The sequence below is a fragment of the Cherax quadricarinatus genome, chromosome 92 (genome assembly GCF_038502225.1).
Source record: "Cherax quadricarinatus isolate ZL_2023a chromosome 92, ASM3850222v1, whole genome shotgun sequence".
NCBI classification, from domain to species: domain Eukaryota; kingdom Metazoa; phylum Arthropoda; class Malacostraca; order Decapoda; family Parastacidae; genus Cherax; species Cherax quadricarinatus.
Window position 1 is genome coordinate 3,027,029 of NC_091383.1, and position 18,390 is coordinate 3,045,418.

Genomic DNA, 18,390 nt, shown 5'->3' on the forward strand with positions numbered 1-18,390 from the left:
AGAGAGGAGCTCCGAGATGACCCGGACGGTTGTCTTCAGCCGAGCGGGAAATGAGTCTACTATTACCTCTGCAGGCGATGGGTCGGACGACTCTTCGTGTTGGGGCTGGGTCACTGGGTATGTTTGGGTAGCTGTCGACACTGCATCCACATAAGCTGGGTGCACCCTAGGTCCAGTCTGAGTGAGCGTGGGCTTCTTGGTCTCCTGGCAGGGAGCCGCTGCTTGACTCTGGCTGTTCCCAGGAGGAGCCTGCCCTTGGGAAGAGGCCTGCTGGTAAGATGGCGTGGATTGACGGCGTATGTGTTCCTGGCCTGTGGCCACTTTTCTCAGTGATTCTGTCTTTTTGGCCATCTTGCTGTCTGGCCCCGCTGTTGGCCGCACTGCATGCCATTGACTGCCCCTGATGCCACTGCTAGGAGCCCAGTGCGGGGAACTCGCTGGTATTGCCCATCTGTAGCATCCGTGGTGCCGCGGTTGGAGCCCATGCTGACTATTGCTGGGTGGTTCTGAGGTTGGGCGTTGCCGTGGCTGCCAGGCCGTTCCGGTGACGCACCTGCTGCCAGTGCCGAACCATCACAGGACAGCTCTGGTTCCAGGCATGGTGCTTCTTTGAGCAATTGGCACACTTGAGCTCTGGCCGAAGAGCCTCGCCGGTCGGTTGCTTGAGGATTGCAATACAGTCCTTCGAGTCGTGTGCCTTGCTGCACGCTCCACACTTCTTCCCCTCAAGGAAGGCTCCTTGACGCTGGTGAGGGGCTCTTGATCTAGGGAATTGGATCTGTGCTCCAGTTCCCTGAATTAAGCCTGAATGCCTTCCATCCCCCCATAGGCGCTGTATAATCCTACGGGTTTAGTGCTTCCCCCTTGATTATAATAATAATAATCCACACTTCTTGCACTGCTGGCAGATGGCTGCAATGTGATTGAACCCCTGACAGCTGAAGTACTGCAGTGGGCCCGACAGGTACGGCTGAATCTTGAACCTTCCTCAGATCCCAAGGTCCAGGTGCGTGGGGAGTGGTCCTTTGTGGTGTATCAGCACCTGTCGGGTGGGCCCCTTGTTCACCTTGACAGTGAGTCGCTCTGCCTTGACAATATTGGGCACTTCCGAAATGGGGTCCAGTGGGAGGGGCACAGGGACATGTATAAGCACCCCCTTGTAGACCTTCTCCCAAACAACCAGTTCCACCATGCTGGGATGTGACACAACCAGCTTCTATAATTCCTCGTATGAATCCTCGTCCCGAGGAATGACCAGAACCTCGTTCCTGAAAGTGAACTCGCATCACAACTTGAGGCTGGGTATGCTCTCCAGATACCTCACAAACCTGTCATCAGGAACCTTGATTTTGTTGAAGGTCATGGTTGCTTGTGCCCGAGTGGAGTCAGCCATTCCCCATCCTCCGTGGTGGCTGACGCTACTGGAGTGGGTACCTGGAATGGCCCCATCTCCGCCAGTTGAGGAGTAGCCACAGCCTCCTGGCTTCCTTCCATGGCTCCTATGTCCATCTGAGGGAGCTGCATGTGTGCACTAATGGGGCAATGTCCTGAGGGTTCCTCCCTTACCGGGTCTCCTCGGGTAGCAGCTGCCGGTGGCCTGGTGGCTAAAGCTCCCGCTTCACACACGGAGGGCCCGGGTTCGATTCCCGGCGGGTGGAAACACGACACGTTTCCTTTCACCTGTTGTCCTGTTCACCTAGCAGCAAATAGGTACCTGGGTGTTAGTCGACTGGTGTGGGTCGCATCCTGGGGGACAAGATTAAGGACCCCAATGGAAATAAGTTAGACAGTCCTCGATGACGCACTGACTTTCTTGGGTTATCCTGGGTGGCTAACCCTCCAGGGTTAAAAATCCGAACGAAATCTTATTTTATCTTAACTAGTGGCAGGTCGGCAGATACAACAGTCTCCCCAGCTTCCTTGGCCTTCTTAGTGGGGGCTCCTATCTGCCCCACGTCGTCCTCCGACTCTTTTAGGCATTCCAATACACGTTTAGGCAGCTCTCCTGAACCTGACATGGTAAGAGAGAGATAAGATAAGATTTTGTTCGGATTTTTAACCCCGGAGGGTTAGCCACCCAGGATAACCCAAGAAAGTCAGTGCGTCATCGAGGACTGTCTAACTTATTTCCATTGTGGTCCTTAATCTTGTCCCCCAGGATGCCACCCACACCAGTCCACTAACACCCAGGTACCTATTTGCTGCTAGGTGAACAGGACAATAGGTGTAAGGAAACGTGTCGGAATTTCCACCCGCCGGGAATCGAACCCGGGCCCTCCGTGTGTGAAGCGGGAGCTTTAGCCACCAGACCACCGGGCCACCACGGTGACTGCGGTCGTGGGGGCAGAACCAGCAGCTGTGCTACTGACCGTGACCTCACAGCCGCCCACACGGGGCTCGTAGCAGTGAGGAACAGTGACCTCAGGCATCCTCACTTGGCTCACGACTGACGCACTAAACACAGTCCAACGATCACTAGAATCGACGCTACATTTACACTCGCCGTAATGCGCCAACGCATAGCCCACGAAAAACAACAACGGCGTATATCTATGTAAACTAACACAGATCATGTAGGATTCTCCAAAGGCCCGGTGGCCTGGTGGCTAAAGCTCCCGCTTCACACACGGAGGGCCCGGGTTCGATTCCCGGCGGGTGGAAACATTTCGACACGTTTCCTTACACCTGTTGTCCTGTTCACCTAGCAGCAAATAGGTACCTGGGTGTTAGTGGACTGGTGTGGGTGGCATCCTGGGGGACAAGATTAAGGACCCCAATGGAAATAAGTTAGACAGTCCTCGATGACGCACTGACTTTCTTGGGTTATCCTGGGTGGCTAACCCTCCGGGGTTAAAAATCCCAACGAAATCTTATCTTATCTTACCTTTTCCCTGATTCTGGCCTCAGACTGATGTTTACCCTGGCTTAACATCCCCTTTAAAAATTGATAATTTTCCTTAGATTAGGTTTGTCAGGAAACAAGACAAGTGTTTCCTGACGTTGGTCTTAGTCAGATGATGACCCACAACTGGAGCTTTTGGTCGTCTGACCGAGTCCTTCCACTGGCTTACCTATCCATCACGTTAAAAATTAAGATTACATATTGGCTTATTCTTACTTAGATCAGTTTTTTTTTATTGATTGTTGTTAATATACTTTTAATCCACTAAAATAATTTAGGGCCAGAGATCTTTATAGTACCGCGATTTATAATTGATTTATTTTCAGAATACAACAGATGCATCACAAGTAGATTCACACTTCAAATTTGTTGTTAGAAGTAAGTTCCTGAAATTCTGTGATATTTGAAAATTTACAATAGTTTGGATCCGTGGACTGATACATATGATTGGAATTTGACAGATCTGCTAAGCCCTTGACTAGGATAACCAGGTGTAGACTTGTGCACTAGGATAACCAGGTGTAGACTTGTGCACTAGGATAACCAGGTGTAGACTTGTGCACTAGGATAACCAGGTGTAGACTTGTGTGCTAGGATAACCAGGTGTAGACTTGTGCACTAGGATAACCAGGTGTAGACTTTTGTACAAGGAAAACCAAGTATAGACTTTTGTGCTAAGATAATCAAGTGTAGACTTTTGTAATAGGATAACCAGGTGTAGGCTTGTATAATAGGATAACCAGGTGTAGACTTGTGTACTAGGCTAAATATTAATTTAGTAGATTGGTTATAATGGATAATCTCCTTCCAGAGATATAATGGATAATCTCCTTCCAGAGATATAATGGATAATCTCCTTCCAGAGATATAATGGATAATCTCCTTCCAGAGATATAATGGATAATCTTCCATAGACACAGGTCTACCTGATTAACTGACTTAGTCAAGCAGCTACGACTGGAGACCAGTGGATCCATCCAGTGATGTATAGACCTAGTCTAGTGATGGAGACCTAGTCTAGTGATGTATAGACCTAGTCTAGTGATGGAGACCTAGTCCAGTGGCCACACTCGTGGTGTCGGGAAAAAAACCGTGACTACTGGACAATATGATCAGGAGATACTTCGGTCAAAACATCGTCTAAGATACAATACCGTGGCTGGAAAGCCTCAACTGACCTACAATACCGAGGCTGGAACAAGCCACAACTAACCCACAATACCGAGGCTGGAACAAGCCACAACTAACCCACAATACCGAGGCTGGAACAAGCCACAACTAACCCACAATACCGAGGCTGGAACAAGCCACAACTAACCCACAATACCGAGGCTGGAACAAGCCTCAACTAACCCACAATACCGAGGCTGGAACAAGCCTCAACTAACCCACAATAGTGAGGCTGGAACAAGCCACAACTAACCCACAATACCGAGGCTGGAACAAGCCACAACTAACCCACAATAGTGAGGCTGGAACAAGCCACAACTGACCCACAATACCGAGGCTGGAACAAGCCACAACTAACCCACAGTATCGAGGCTGGAACAAACCTCAACTAACCCACAATACCGAGGCTGGAACAAGCCTCAACTAACCCACAATACCGAGGCTGGAACAAACCTCAACTAACCCACAATACCGAGGCTGGAACAAACCTCAACCCACAATACCGAGGCTGGAACAAACCTCAACTAACCCACAATACCGAGGCTGGAACAAGCCACAACTAACCCACAATACCGAGGCTGGAACAAGCCACAACTAACCCACAATACCGAGGCTGGAACAAACCTCAACTAACCCACAATACCGAGGCTGGAACAAACCTCAACTAACCCACAATACCGAGGCTGGAACAAGCCACAACTAACCCACAATACCGAGGCTGGAACAAACCTCAACTAACCCACAATACAGAGGCTGGAACAAGCCACAACTAACCCACAATACAGAGGCTGGAACAAGCCACAACTAACCCACAATACTGAGGCTGGAACAAGCCTCAACTAACCCACAATACCGAGGCTGGAACAAGCCACAACTAACCCACAGTACCGAGGCTGGAACAAGCCTCAACTAACCCACAGTACCGAGGCTGGAACAAGCCACAACTAACCCACAATAGTGAGTCTGGAACAAGCCACAACTAACCCACAATACCGAGGCTGGAACAAGCCACAACTAACCCACAATAGTGAGGCTGGAACAAGCCACAACTAACCCACAATACCGAGGCTGGAATAAGCCACAACTAACCCACAATGCCGAGGCTGGAACAAATCTCAACTAACCCACAATACCGAGGCTGGAACAAACCTCAACTAACCCACAATACCGAGGCTGGAACAAACCTCAACTAACCCACAATACCGAGGCTGGAACAAACCTCAACTAACCCACAATACCGAGGCTGAAACAAACCTCAACTAACCCACAATACCGAGGCTGGAACAAACCTCAACTAACCCACAATACCGAGGCTGGAACAAACCTCAACTAACCCACAATACCGAGGCTGGAACAAACCTCAACTAACCCACAATACCGAGGCTGGAACAAACCTCAACAAGCCCACAATACCGAGGCTGGAACAAGCCACAACTAACCCACAATACCGAGGCTGGAACAAACCTCAACTAACCCACAATACCGAGGCTGGAACAAACCTCAACTAACCCACAATACCGAGGCTGGAACAAACCTCAACTAACCCACAATACCGAGGCTGGAACAAGCCCCAACTAACCCACAATACCGAGGCTGGAACAAACCTCAACTAACCCACAATACCGAGGCTGGAACAAACCTCAACTAACCCACAGTACCGAGACTGGAACAAACCTCAACTAACCCACAATACCGAGGCTGGAACAAACCTCAACTAACCCACAATACCGAGGCTGGAACAAGCCACAACTAACCCACAGTACCGAGACTGGAACAAACCTCAACTAACCCACAATACCGAGGCTGGAACAAGCCACAACTAACCCACAGTACCGAGACTGGAACAAACCTCAACTAACCCACAATACCGAGGCTGGAACAAACCTCAACTAACCCATAATACCGAGGCTGGAACAAGTCACAACTAACCCACAGTACCGAGACTGGAACAAACCTCAACTAACCCACAGTACCGAGACTGGAACAAACCTCAACTAACCCACAATACCGAGGCTGGAACAATACACAACTAACCTAAAATGGTAACAGATGTTAGATTATCTAATTAACACCCCGAGGGGTGTGTATATACCTCTCAATGTACATACACTAACACACCTCTCAGTGTATATACTCTAAGACACTTCTCGGTATATATACACTGAAGGATGCGTTATACTTCGTGTGTATTCCTGTGAGTCTTCCGTCAGTCCCAAGACGTGAGTCCTGCCATAGATTTAGATTATTAGAAATTTGTGTTAGAATCTTAAAATTAAATAGTTTCAAAGGCGAAATCAAAATCCACTCCTGATGCACTGTTGCTAATTTAAAAGTATTAATTAATATTTCAAAATATTCGTGCCAGGGTCAATGGGCATTTCCTCAGGTCATTAGAGAGTCAGGTCACTCAGGTCGTATCAAACCTTGGTGATGATTCTACTTGGTAGTCCGTGGTTCGATATCCGGTACGAGTGGAGACACTGGACGTGTGTCCTTAAGACACCTGCTGTCACCTAGCAGTAAATAGGTACCTGGGTGTTAGGTGACTGGTGTGGGTGGCATCCTGGGGACAAAATTAACCTAAGTTGCGGGAAATGCTCTGCATAACCAGGAACATCATTGATGTCAGCTATGGTCTGTGTAAGTTGTATCATGTACGTGTAGATAGAAATATTATAATTTATTATTTAATATTTCTCGGTAAAATAAAACCCTTGGATATTGTATTGGATTTATAGATAAACTATTTGTAGTTATAAGGGTCGACTTTATCTGCCAAGTCGTGGCTGAGTAAGTGTACTTCTTGCAGGGTGAAGACATCTTGCGGGGAGAGACCTCGTAAGAGAGATTGGCAAAGTGTCAACAAATCCATGGAGGAAGCTAAGAGACAGCAAGAAGAAGCTATGGTAAGTGCTATCATCGCCAGAGTGAAGCTGGAGTGTGCAATGGAAGGAGAAGACTGTTCCAGACGAGGCTACCAGAAGCACTAAATCGACTCACAACAGATATATAACGTATACAAAAGTGATATGAAAGCTGACAGATAATATATATTGTAAATACGGAATTAGTTCATATAAGTTTGGGAAATACGTGATACAGTCACTGACGAAGCTAAGTTTGGCTAAATGTGTGATGGAAATAAGACTAGAAAGCAGCCAGTGGCGAGAAAGTCACAGTGGAGTCTTATCGTTAGTGGAGAAAACCAGTGGAAGGACACACTGCTGTAAGGTTAAACTAAGGATGGTCTAAACAAATACCTATAACAGTGCTCAATACTAGGAAGCATAATCTAGTAGTGGACGATTTGTGATGTTCAATAGTGAGTTAGGAGTTAGGTCCTCGGGAACACCTACCCCTTGGGAGTTTAGATATATAATCAAGTGGTATAATCCGGCCGTGAAACGTGGTATAATCAGGCGAAAAAATATATCCTTGGTGGAGTTACCAGGATAATCTCTGGTGCAACATATTGCAAAACGAAACTAAAATGACGGTCTGTGTTGCAACAAATATAACAACGAAAGCAATCAACTTAAATTAACATTTTATGACGCATAAGACACATTTATTAGCTAAGATAATGACCCATTTAACCATGTTCAAACATTAACCTCCTGTTAATATGTCCAACTTTAACTAGAATAAGGACCAATAACGAACAACAGTGTACGTGAAACTATTCCCAGATGATTGAAGACATTTCAAATCATTATACACCTAATATAACTCAAAATAAACCACTGGACAAGCATAAATATTGAAAATCCAAAAGGGATTGGAACTTGTCACAATCTCAGGATCGTATCTGACATACTGGTCATCCCTCAAGGGTCAGTATGTCATAATAAACAAAACAGTATTCTTAAGTATCACTTAACGTGTAAATTCTAGCATTTACGCGGACTTACACCATTATCTTACCTCAAAACGTTATAGCTCTTAGATACCTTATACAGAAAGCTCAAATCTGGTGTTAGGGTTGGTGGTAGGCTGGCTAGCACACTGGTTGGTGGTAGGCTGGCTAGCACACTGGTTGGTGGTAGGCTGGCTAGCATACTGGTTGGTGGTAGGCTGGCTAGCACACTGGCTGGTGGTAGGCTGGCTAGCACACTGGTTGGTGGTAGGCTGGCTAGCATACTGGTTGGTGGTAGGCTGGCTAGCACACTGGCTGGTGGTAGGCTGGCTAGCACACTGGCTGGTGGTAGGCTGGCTAGTACACTGGTTGGTGGTAGGCTGGCTAGCACACTGGTTGGTGGCAGGCTGGCTAGCACACTGGTTGGTGGTAGGCTGGCTAGCACACTGGTTGGTGGTAGGCTGGCTAGCATACTGGTTGGTGGTAGGCTGGCTAGCACACTGGTTGGTGGTAGGCTGGCTAGCATTCTGGCTGGTGGTAGGCTGGCTAGCACACTGGTTGGTGGTAGGCTGGCTAGCACACTGGTTGGTGGCAGGCTGGCTAGCACACTGGTTGGTGGTAGGCTGGCTAGCATACTGGTTGGTGGTAGGCTGGCTAGCATACTGGCTGGTGGTAGGCTGGCTAGCACACTGGTTGGTGGTAGGCTGGCTAGCATACTGGTTGGTGCTAGGCTGGCTAGCACACTGGCTGGTGGTAGGCTGGCTAGCACACTGGTTGGTGGTAGGCTGGCTAGCATACTGGTTGGTGGTAGGCTGGCTAGCACACTGGTTGGTGGTAGGCTGGTTAGCACACTGGTTGGTGGTAGGCTGGCTAGCATACTGGTTGGTGGTAGGCTGGCTAGCACACTGGTTGGTGGTAGGCTGGCTAGCATACTGGTTGGTGGTAGGCTGGCTAGCATACTAGTTGGTGGTAGGCTGGCTAGCACACTGGTTGGTGGTAGGCTGGCTAGCATACTGGTTGGTGGTAGGCTGGCTAGCATACTAGTTGGTGGTAGGCTGGCTAGCACACTGGTTGGTGGTAGGCTGGCTAGCACACTGGTTGGTGGTAGGCTGGCTAGCACACTGGTTGGTGGCAGGCTGGCTAGCATACTAGTTGGTGGTAGGCTGGCTAGCACACTGGTTGGTGGTAGGCTGGCTAGCACACTGGTTGGTGGTAGGCTGGCTAGCATACTAGTTGGTGGTAGGCTGGCTAGCACACTGGTTGGTGGTAGGCTGGCTAGCACACTGGTTGGTGGTAGGCTGGCTAGCACACTGGCTGGTGGTAGGCTGGCTAGCACGCCTGGATGGTGGTAGGCTGTCTAGTCTAAGAGAGTAGACCTCTAGCACCTCATTTGCCAGGTGAGAGTAGGCCTATGACACGTCAGTCATAGGTGGCAATAGTCCTATAAGACCTCAGTTAGAAGACAGTAGGTCTACTGTACATCAATTAGCAGGTGACAGTAACCCTACTCTTCCTTATCTTGTGTGTAAAAGAGTAGGCCTACAAAGACCTCAGTCACAGGAGGCCTACAAACCCTCATTCACGGGTGACAGGAGGCCTACAAAAACAACAGTCACAGGTGATAGGAGGCCTACAAACATTTCAGTCACAGAAGGGCTTCAAAGACCTCTGTCACAGGTGACAGCAGGCCTACAAACACCTCAGTCACAGGTGATAGGAGGCCTACAAACACCTCAGTCACAGGTGATAGGAGGCCTACAAACACCTCAGTCACAGGTGATAGGAGGCCTACAAACACCTCAGTCACAGGTGATAGGAGGCCTACAAACACCTCAGTCACAGGTGATAGGAGGCCTACAAACACCTCAGTCACAGGAGGCCTACAAACACCCCAGTCACAGGTGATAGGAGGCCTACAAACCCCTCAAATAATCAGTGATCGTGGCGAGAGACTATACATTGAACTTACTCTCAGAAGAACTATCTCAGAACCTTGAGTGAGCTAACTCTGTGGTGCTCCATAATGTCCAATTTCTTAATCAGTAATTTTCCCATTTAATATAAATACCTTTTTCTCAGTAGTCTAGAACAAAAAAATCGATTTTCTGATCCATTTTAGGTGAAATTTTCCCGCTTGCTGTGGATGTGTCAGAAATCTGTGCATTACATCTGTGTGTTTCTTATTGTTATGACAAATCTTTTTTTAGAGATTCCTTAATGAATAACATTATCTAGGATAAGATTTTTGCCTCTAAATATGCTGTGAGTTACTGAATATTGAGGCGAGTTGAGGTAATGGTGGTGGACAGCTGGGGCGCTTGTTGGGGCCGCGTTTGTTTGTACAACTATGTTATGGGTCTGTGTAGAGCTCTGTTATGGATCTATGTAGAGCTCTATATTATGGGTCTGTGTAGAGCTCTGTTATGGGTCTATGTAGAGTTTTATGTTATGGGTCTGTGTAGAGCTCTGTTATGGATCTATGTAGAGTTTTATGTTATGGGTCTGTGTAGAGCTCTATGTTATGGGTCTGTGTAGAGCTCTGTGTTATGGGTCTATGTAGAGCTCTATGTTATGGGTCTGTGTAGAGCTCTATGTTATGGGTCTGTGTAGAGCTCTGTTATGGGTCTATGTAGAGCTCTATATTATGGGTCTGTGTAGAGCTCTGTTATGGGTCTATGTAGAGCTCTATATTATGGGTCTGTGTAGAGCTCTGTTATGGGTCTATGTAGAGTTTTATGTTATGGGTCTGTGTAGAGCTCTATGTTATGGGTCTGTGTAGAGCTCTGTTATGGGTCTATGTAGAGTTTTATGTTATGGGTCTGTGTAGAGCTCTATGTTATGGGTCTGTGTAGAGCTCTGTTATGGATCTATGTAGAGTTTTATGTTATGGGTCTGTGTAGAGCTCTATGCTATGGGTCTGTGTAGAGCTCTGCTTTGGGTCTATGTAGAGTTCTATGTTATGGGTCTGTGTAGAGCTCTGTGTTATGGGTCTATGTAGAGCTCTATGTTATGGGTCTGTGTAGAGCTCTATGTTATGTTTCACTCTGTGTAGAGCTTCATCACGTACATAGTTAACGTACATGTTCTTGGAAGATAAACACACACACACACCTGTGTGTGTGTGTGTGTGTGTGTGTGTGTGTGTGTGTGTGTGTGTGTGTGTGTGTGTGTGTGTGTGTGTGTGTGTGTGTGTGTGTGTGTGTGTGTCTGTGTGTGTGTGTGTGTCTGTGTGTGTGTGTGTGTGTGTGTGTGTGTCTGTGTGTGTGTGTGTGTGTGTGTGTGTGTGTGTGTGTCTGTGTGTGTGTGTGTGTGTGTGTGTGTGTCTGTGTGTGTGTGTGTCTGTGTGTGTGTGTGTGTGTGTGTGTCTGTGTGTGTGTGTGTGTCTGTGTGTGTGTGTGTGTGTGTGTGTGTGTCTGTGTGTGTGTGTGTGTGTGTGTGTGTGTGTGTGTGTGTGTGTGTGTGTGTGTGTGTGTGTGTGTGTGTGTGTGTGTGTGTGTGTGTGTGTGTGTGTGTGTGTCTGTGTGTGTGTGTGTGTCTGTGTGTGTACTCACTTATACTTACCTAATCGTGGTTGCAAGGGTCGAGTCACAGCTCCTGGCCACGTCTCTTCGTAAGTCCACTCAGTCCCAACTTCGTGTGTGTGTGTGTGTGTGTCTGTGTGTGTGTGTGTGTGTGTGTGTGTGTGTGTGTGTGTGTGTGTGTGTGTGTGTGTGTGTGTGTGTGTGTGTGTGTAATAGCTGTAAATATACAGACAATTTAGACCACTGGACGCCTCTACAACGTTTTCAACATTATCTTAAAGCTGCGTATCACTCTCCAGGCTGAGTTTACACAGTCTGGTGGTACATGAACACAAAGTGACAGGTGATTGGTGGAGGGCGAGACACCAGAGTAATCGTTATAACAGCATCGCAGGTGTTAAATATTTAACAACGTTGTGTATAGCATCGCAGGTGTTAAATATTTAACAACGTTGTGTATAGCATCGCAGGTGTTAAATATTTAACAACGTTGTGTATAGCATCGCAGGTGTTAAATATTTAACAACGTTGTGTATAGCATCGCAGGTGTTAAATATTTAACAACGTTGTGTATAGCATCGCAGGTGTTAAATATTTAACAACGTTGTGTACAGCATCGCAGGTGTTAAATATTTAACAACGTTGTGTATAGCATCGCAGGTGTTAAATATTTACTGATGGTCGGGTTGTGGTATATCTTTCTTCCTGATACATTAGACTCTTGGGTATACCTGCAGAGTATACCTGCAGAGTATACCTGCAGAGTATACCTGCAGAGTATACCTGCAGAGTATACCTGCAGAGTGTACCTGGAGAGTATACCTGCAGAGTATACCTGCAGAGTATACCTGCAGAGTGTACCTGGAGAGTATACCTGCAGAGTGTACCTGGAGAATATACCTGGTGAGTGTACCTGGAGAATATACCTGGTGAGTGTACCTGGAGAATATACCTGGTGAGTGTACCTGGAGAGTATACCTGGTGAGTGTACCTGCAGAGTATACCTGCAGAGTATGCCTGGAGAGTGTACCTGGAGAATATACCTGGTGAGTGTACCTGGAGAGTATACCTGGAGAGTATACCTGGAGAGTATACCTGGTGAGTGTACCTATAGAGTATACCTGGAGAGTATACCTGGTGAGTGTACCTGGAGAGTATTCCTGGAGAGTATACCTGGTGAGTGTACCTGGAGAGTATACCTCGAGAATGTACCTGGAGAATATACCTGGTGAGTGTACCTGGAGAGTATACCTAGAGAGTATACCTGGAGAGTGTACCTGGAGAGTATACCTGGAGAGTATACCTGGAGAGCATACCTGGAGAGGGTATCGGGGGTCAACGCCCCCGCGGCCAGGTCTGAGACCAGGTTTCACTGTGGACCAGGGTCTGATCAACCAGGCTGCTACTGTTGGTTACACGTAAACCAACTTAGGAAGGGGTCTTGAAGACAACCAGGGGTCTTGAAGACAACCAGGAGTCTTGAAGACAACCTGGGGTCTTGAAGACAACCAGGAGTCTTGAAGACAACCTGGGGTCTTGAAGACAACCAGGGGTCTTGAAGACAACCAGGGGTCTTGAAGACAACCTGGGGTCTTGAAGACAACCAGGGGTCTTGAAGACAACCAGGAGTCTTGAAGACAACCTGGGGTCTTGAAGACAACCAGGAGTCTTGAAGACAACCTGGGGTCTTGAAGACAACCAGGGGTCTTGAAGACAACCAGGGGTCTTGAAGACAACCTGGGGTCTTGAAGACAACCAGGGGTCTTGAAGACAACCAGGGGTCTTGAAGACAACCTGGGGTCTTGAAGACAACCAGAGGTCTTGAAGACAACCAGGGGTCTTGAAGACAACCTGGGGTCTTGAAGACAACCAGGGGTCTTGAAGACAACCAGGGGTCTTGAAGGCAACCTGGGGTCTTGAAGACAACCTGGGGTCTTGAAGACAACCTGGGGTCTTGAAGACAACCAGGAATCTTGAAGACAACCAGAGGTCTTGAAGACAACCAGGGGTCTTGAAGGCAACCTGGGGTCTTGAAGACAACCTGGGGTCTTGAAGACAACCTGGGGTCTTGAAGACAACCTGGGGTCTTGAAGACAACCAGGGGTCTTGAAGACAACCTGGGGTCTTGAAGACAACCTGGGGTCTTGAAGACAACCAGGGGTCTTGAAGACAACCTGGGGTCTTAAAGACAACCTGGGGTCTTGAAGACAACCAGGAGTGTTGAAGACAACCTGGGGTCTTGAAGACAACCAGGGGTTTTAAAGACAACCAGGAGTCTTGAAGACAACCTAGGGTCTTGAAGACAACCTGGGGTCTTGAAGACAACCAGAAGTCTTGAAGACAACCTGGGGTCTTGAAGACAACCAGGGGTCTTGAAGACAACCTGGGGTCTTGAAGACAACCAGGAGTCTTGAAGACAACCAGGGGTCTTGAAGACAACCTGGGGTCTTGAAGACAACCAGAAGTCTTGAAGACAACCTGGGGTCTTGAAGACAACCAGAAGTCTTGAAGACAACCTGGGGTCTTGAAGACAACCAGGGGTCTTGAAGACAACCTGGGGTCTTGAAGACAACCAGGAGTCTTGAAGACAACCTGGGGTCTTGAAGACAACCAGGAGTCTTGAAGACAACCAGGGGTCTTGAACACAACCAGGGGTCTTGAAGACAACCTGGGGTCTTGAAGACAACCAGGAGTCTTGAAGACAACCAGGGGTCTTGAACACAACCAGGGGTCTTGAAGACAACCTGGGGTCTTGAAGACAACCAGGGGTCTTGAACACAACCAGGGGTCTTGAACACAACCAGGGGTCTTGAAGACAACCTGGGGTCTTGAAGACAACCAGGAGTCTTGAAGACAACCAGGGGTCTTGAACACAACCAGGGGTCTTGAAGACAGCCAGGGGTCTTGAAGACAACCTGGCTTCGTCAGTCCTAAACGTCTGAAGTACTTAACGTTTCCCTCGTAGCAAAACGTTGCTTATAATAAATGTCCTGAAGTGTACGTGTATTTTTCCACTTCTTTCCAAAGCACGGCTTGCTTCTGCAGTGTTTTAAAAATTGAGGTTGGAGAGTTGAAGGAGGAGGTCTTGCTTCTCCAGGAGGAGATTAGGAGGCTGAAGGTCCACCTCAATGGGTCTGGGAGAGAGTGTGAGGTGGCTGGAGTTGTGGGGAATGAGGCTTCTAGCAGTGAGGTGCAGTCTGTCTCTCGCTGTGAGGAGGCTGGAGTTGGGGAGGCAGCAACGGCTACCAGCAGTGAGGTGCAGTCCAGCACCTGCTACAAGTGGCGAGTGGTTCACAGTAATGGGAGGCGCATCAGAGTAAGGAAAGTTAAGAGTGAAGATCTGAAGGTAGGAAATCGCTTCTCTGTTCTTCATGATGAATGTACTTCAGTGGCCAGTGAAGGTAAGGGTACTACTGCCCCTGCTAATGGAGGTAAGCGCATTCTTGTGGTTGGTGACTCTCAGGTAAGATATATTGACCGTGCTTTTTGTAATAGGAATAAGAAGATGAGAGATAGAGTGTGCTTCCCTGGAGCTGGTGTTGGGGACATTGTCAACAGGCTGGATAATATCATGTCAGGTAATGGGAACAAGCCCATTATCTGTCTCAGTGCTGGTGGAAATGATATTGGGAAGGGTAGGAGAGAAGAGCTGCTAGATAAGTACAGGTCAGCTATAGATTTCATTAAGTCTAAGGGAGGGGTCCCAATCATATGTAGCATCTTGCCTAGAAGGGGAGTAGGAAATGAATGGTTGTCTAGGGCAATTGGTGTAAATTGCTGGCTAGACAGATACTGCAAGGAACTTGCAATCCCATTCATTGACAACTGGAACAACTTTTATGGCAAACATGATATGTATGCAAGGGATGGGGTACATCTCTCTGGGGCAGGGGTGGTAGCACTTGCAGACTCAATTGAGAAGGCCATTGGTGAAATGCCTATGATTTTAAACTGATGGAAGATAGAGGTATGGGTGTGTGTGTGGGAAACAAGCAGGTTGCAACACTAGGGTTGGAAACAGTAAATGTATAAAAGGCATTCAGCATGAAGTTATAAATAAAGACAATAGATCAGGTCAGCAAACAAAGGGGGACAGCAGAGGGCAGCAAGGGACTAGCTCCCTTAAGGTTTACTATACTAATAGCAGGAGTGTAAGAAATAAGATAGATGAGCTAAGATTAATTGCAAGTGCAGGAAACATAGATATTATTGCTATAACAGAGACCTGGCTCAATCTGAAAGATAGAGAGATGCCCTCTGAATGTCACATACAAGGCTATAAATTATTCCACACTGACAGGGTCAACAGGAAGGGAGGTGGAGTAGCGATGTATGTCAGAGACAATTTAAATTGTTGTGTTAGACAAGATATAAAAGTAGAAGCGTCAGCCACTGAATCTGTTTGGTTACAGCTTCTCGAGGGCCGAGAAAAACTAATTTTGGGTGTGATTTACAGGGCCCCAAATCTTGATAGGGAGTGCAGTAAACTTCTATGGGACGAAATTCGTAAGTCATCTACATACGAAAATGTTGTGCTAATGGAAGATTTCAACTATAGACAGATTGACTGGAGCAATTTGACAGGAAATTTAGAGTCAGGTGACTTTCTTGATACGATCCAGGATTGTTTTTTAAAACAGTTTGTGACAGAGCCAACTAGGGGAAATAACCTCCTTGACTTGGTTCTTGCCAGTAGGGAAACACTAATTAATAATCTTGAGGTTAATGATGAGCTTGGGGAAAGTGATCACAAATCACTCAGTTTTAATATATCATGGAATTCCCCTAATAATGGCAATCAAGTCTCTGTCCCTGACTTTCGCTTGGCTGATTTCATAGGACTGAAAAATTACTTAGGTGGGCTGAACTGGAATGACCTGACTAAGGGTCAGGTAGGTGGTGATGGTTGCCGATATGATGCTTTCCAGGGCATAGTTCTAGCTGCTCAGTCAAAAATGATCCTAAATGGATGAACAATAGATTAAAATATCTGATTGGTCAAAAGAGAGGCATATATAGGCAAATCAAAAGAGGAGAGGGGCAATTAAGAAATCGATATATTCAGTTAAAGAGAGAAATAAAAAAGGGAATTAGAAAAGCAAAAAGAGATTATGAGGTTAAAGTTGCAAGAGAATCGAAGACTAACCCAAAAGGATTCTTTCAGGTATACAGAAGTAAGATCAGGGACAAGATAGGCCCACTCAAAACTTCCTCGGGTCAGCTCACTGACAGTGATAAGGAAATGTGTAGAATTTTTAACACATACTTCCTCTCAGTTTTTACACAGGAGGATACCAGCGATATTCCAGTAATGATAAATTATGTAGAACAGGACGATAATAAACTGTGCACTATTAGGGTCACAAGTGACATGGTCCTTAGGCAAATAGATAAATTAAAACCTAACAAATCCCCAGGCCCTGATGAACTGTATGCAAGGGTTCTAAAGGAATGTAAAGAGGAGCTTAGCACACCTTTGGCTAATCTTTTCAACATATCACTACAAACTGGCATGGTGCCAGATAAGTGGAAAATGGCAAATGTGATACCTATTTTCAAAACAGGTGACAGGTCTTTAGCTTCGAACTATAGACCAATAAGCCTAACCTCCACAGTGGGAAAATTTATGGAATCAATAATTGCCGAGGCAGTTCGTAGCCACCTTGAAAAGCATAAATTAATCAACGAATCTCAGCATGGTTTTACAAAGGGGCGTTCCTGCCTTACGAATTTATTAACTTTTTTCACTAAGGTATTTGAGGAGGTAGATCATGGTAATGAATATGATATTGTGTATATGGACTTCAGTAAGGCTTTTGACAGGGTCCCACATCAGAGACTATTGAGGAAACATTAAAGCACATGGAATAGGAGGAGAAATCGTTTTTAAACCATACCCCCGGCCTGGATAGAGGCATGGTTGACAAATAGGCAGCAGAGAGTTTGCATAAATGGGGAGAAATCAGAGTGGGGAAGCGTCACGAGCGGTGTTCCACAGGGTCAGTGTTGGGCCCCCTGTTGTTCACAATCTACATAAACGACATAGATGAGGGCACAAAGAGCGACATCGGCAAGTTTGCCGATGACACCAAAATAGGCCGTCGAATTCATTCTGACGAGGACATTCGAGCACTCCAGGAAGATTTGAATAGACTGATGCAGTGGTCGGAGAAGTGGCAGATGCAGTTTAATATAGACAAATGCAAAGTTCTAAATGTTGGACAGGACAATAACCATGCCACATATAAACTAAATAATGTAGATCTTAATATTACGGATTGCGAAAAAGATTTAGGAGTTCTGGTTAGCAGTAATCTGAAACCAAGACAACAGTGCATAAGTGTTCGCAATAAAGCTAATAGAATCCTTGGCTTCATATCAAGAAGCATAAATAATAGGAGTCCTCGGGTTGTTCTTTAACTCTATACATCCTTGGTTAGGCCTCATTTAGATTATGCTGCACAGTTTTGGTCACCGTATTACAGGATGGATATAAATTCTCTGGAAAATGTACAAAGGAGGATGACAAAGTTGATCCCATGTATCAGAAACCTTCCCTATGAGGATAGACTAAGGGCCCTGAATCTGCACTCTCTAGAAAGACGTAGAATTAGGGGAGATATGATTGAGGTGTATAAATGGAAGACAGGAATAAATAAAGGGGATGTAAATAGTGTGCTGAAAATATCTAGCCTAGACAGGACTCGCAGCAATGGTTTTAAGTTGGAAAAATTCAGATTCAGGAAGGATATAGGAAAGTACTGGTTTGGTAATAGAGATGTGGATGAGTGGAACAAACTCCCAAGTACCGTTATAGAGGCCAGAACGTTGTGTAGCTTTAAAAATAGGTTGGATAAATACATGAGTGGATGTGAGTTGGACCTGATAGCTTGTGCTACCAGGTCGGTTGCCGTGTTCCACCCTTAAGTCAATGTGACCTG

At 46.5% G+C, this 18,390-nt stretch overlaps 1 protein-coding gene across 1 annotated transcript in view; it reads left to right on the plus strand.

The window, feature by feature from the left end:
- The window catches only part of LOC128698383 (protein tramtrack, alpha isoform-like), a 199,853-nt gene extending 191,705 nt beyond the window's left edge, over positions 1-8,148 (plus strand). The window contains exon 8 of the mRNA XM_070104453.1: positions 6,882-8,148. Coding sequence (XP_069960554.1) covers positions 6,882-7,062 — 181 coding nt within the window. The 3' untranslated portion in view covers positions 7,063-8,148. The remainder of the gene's footprint in view (positions 1-6,881) is intronic.
- The last annotated feature ends 10,242 nt before the right edge of the window (positions 8,149-18,390 follow it).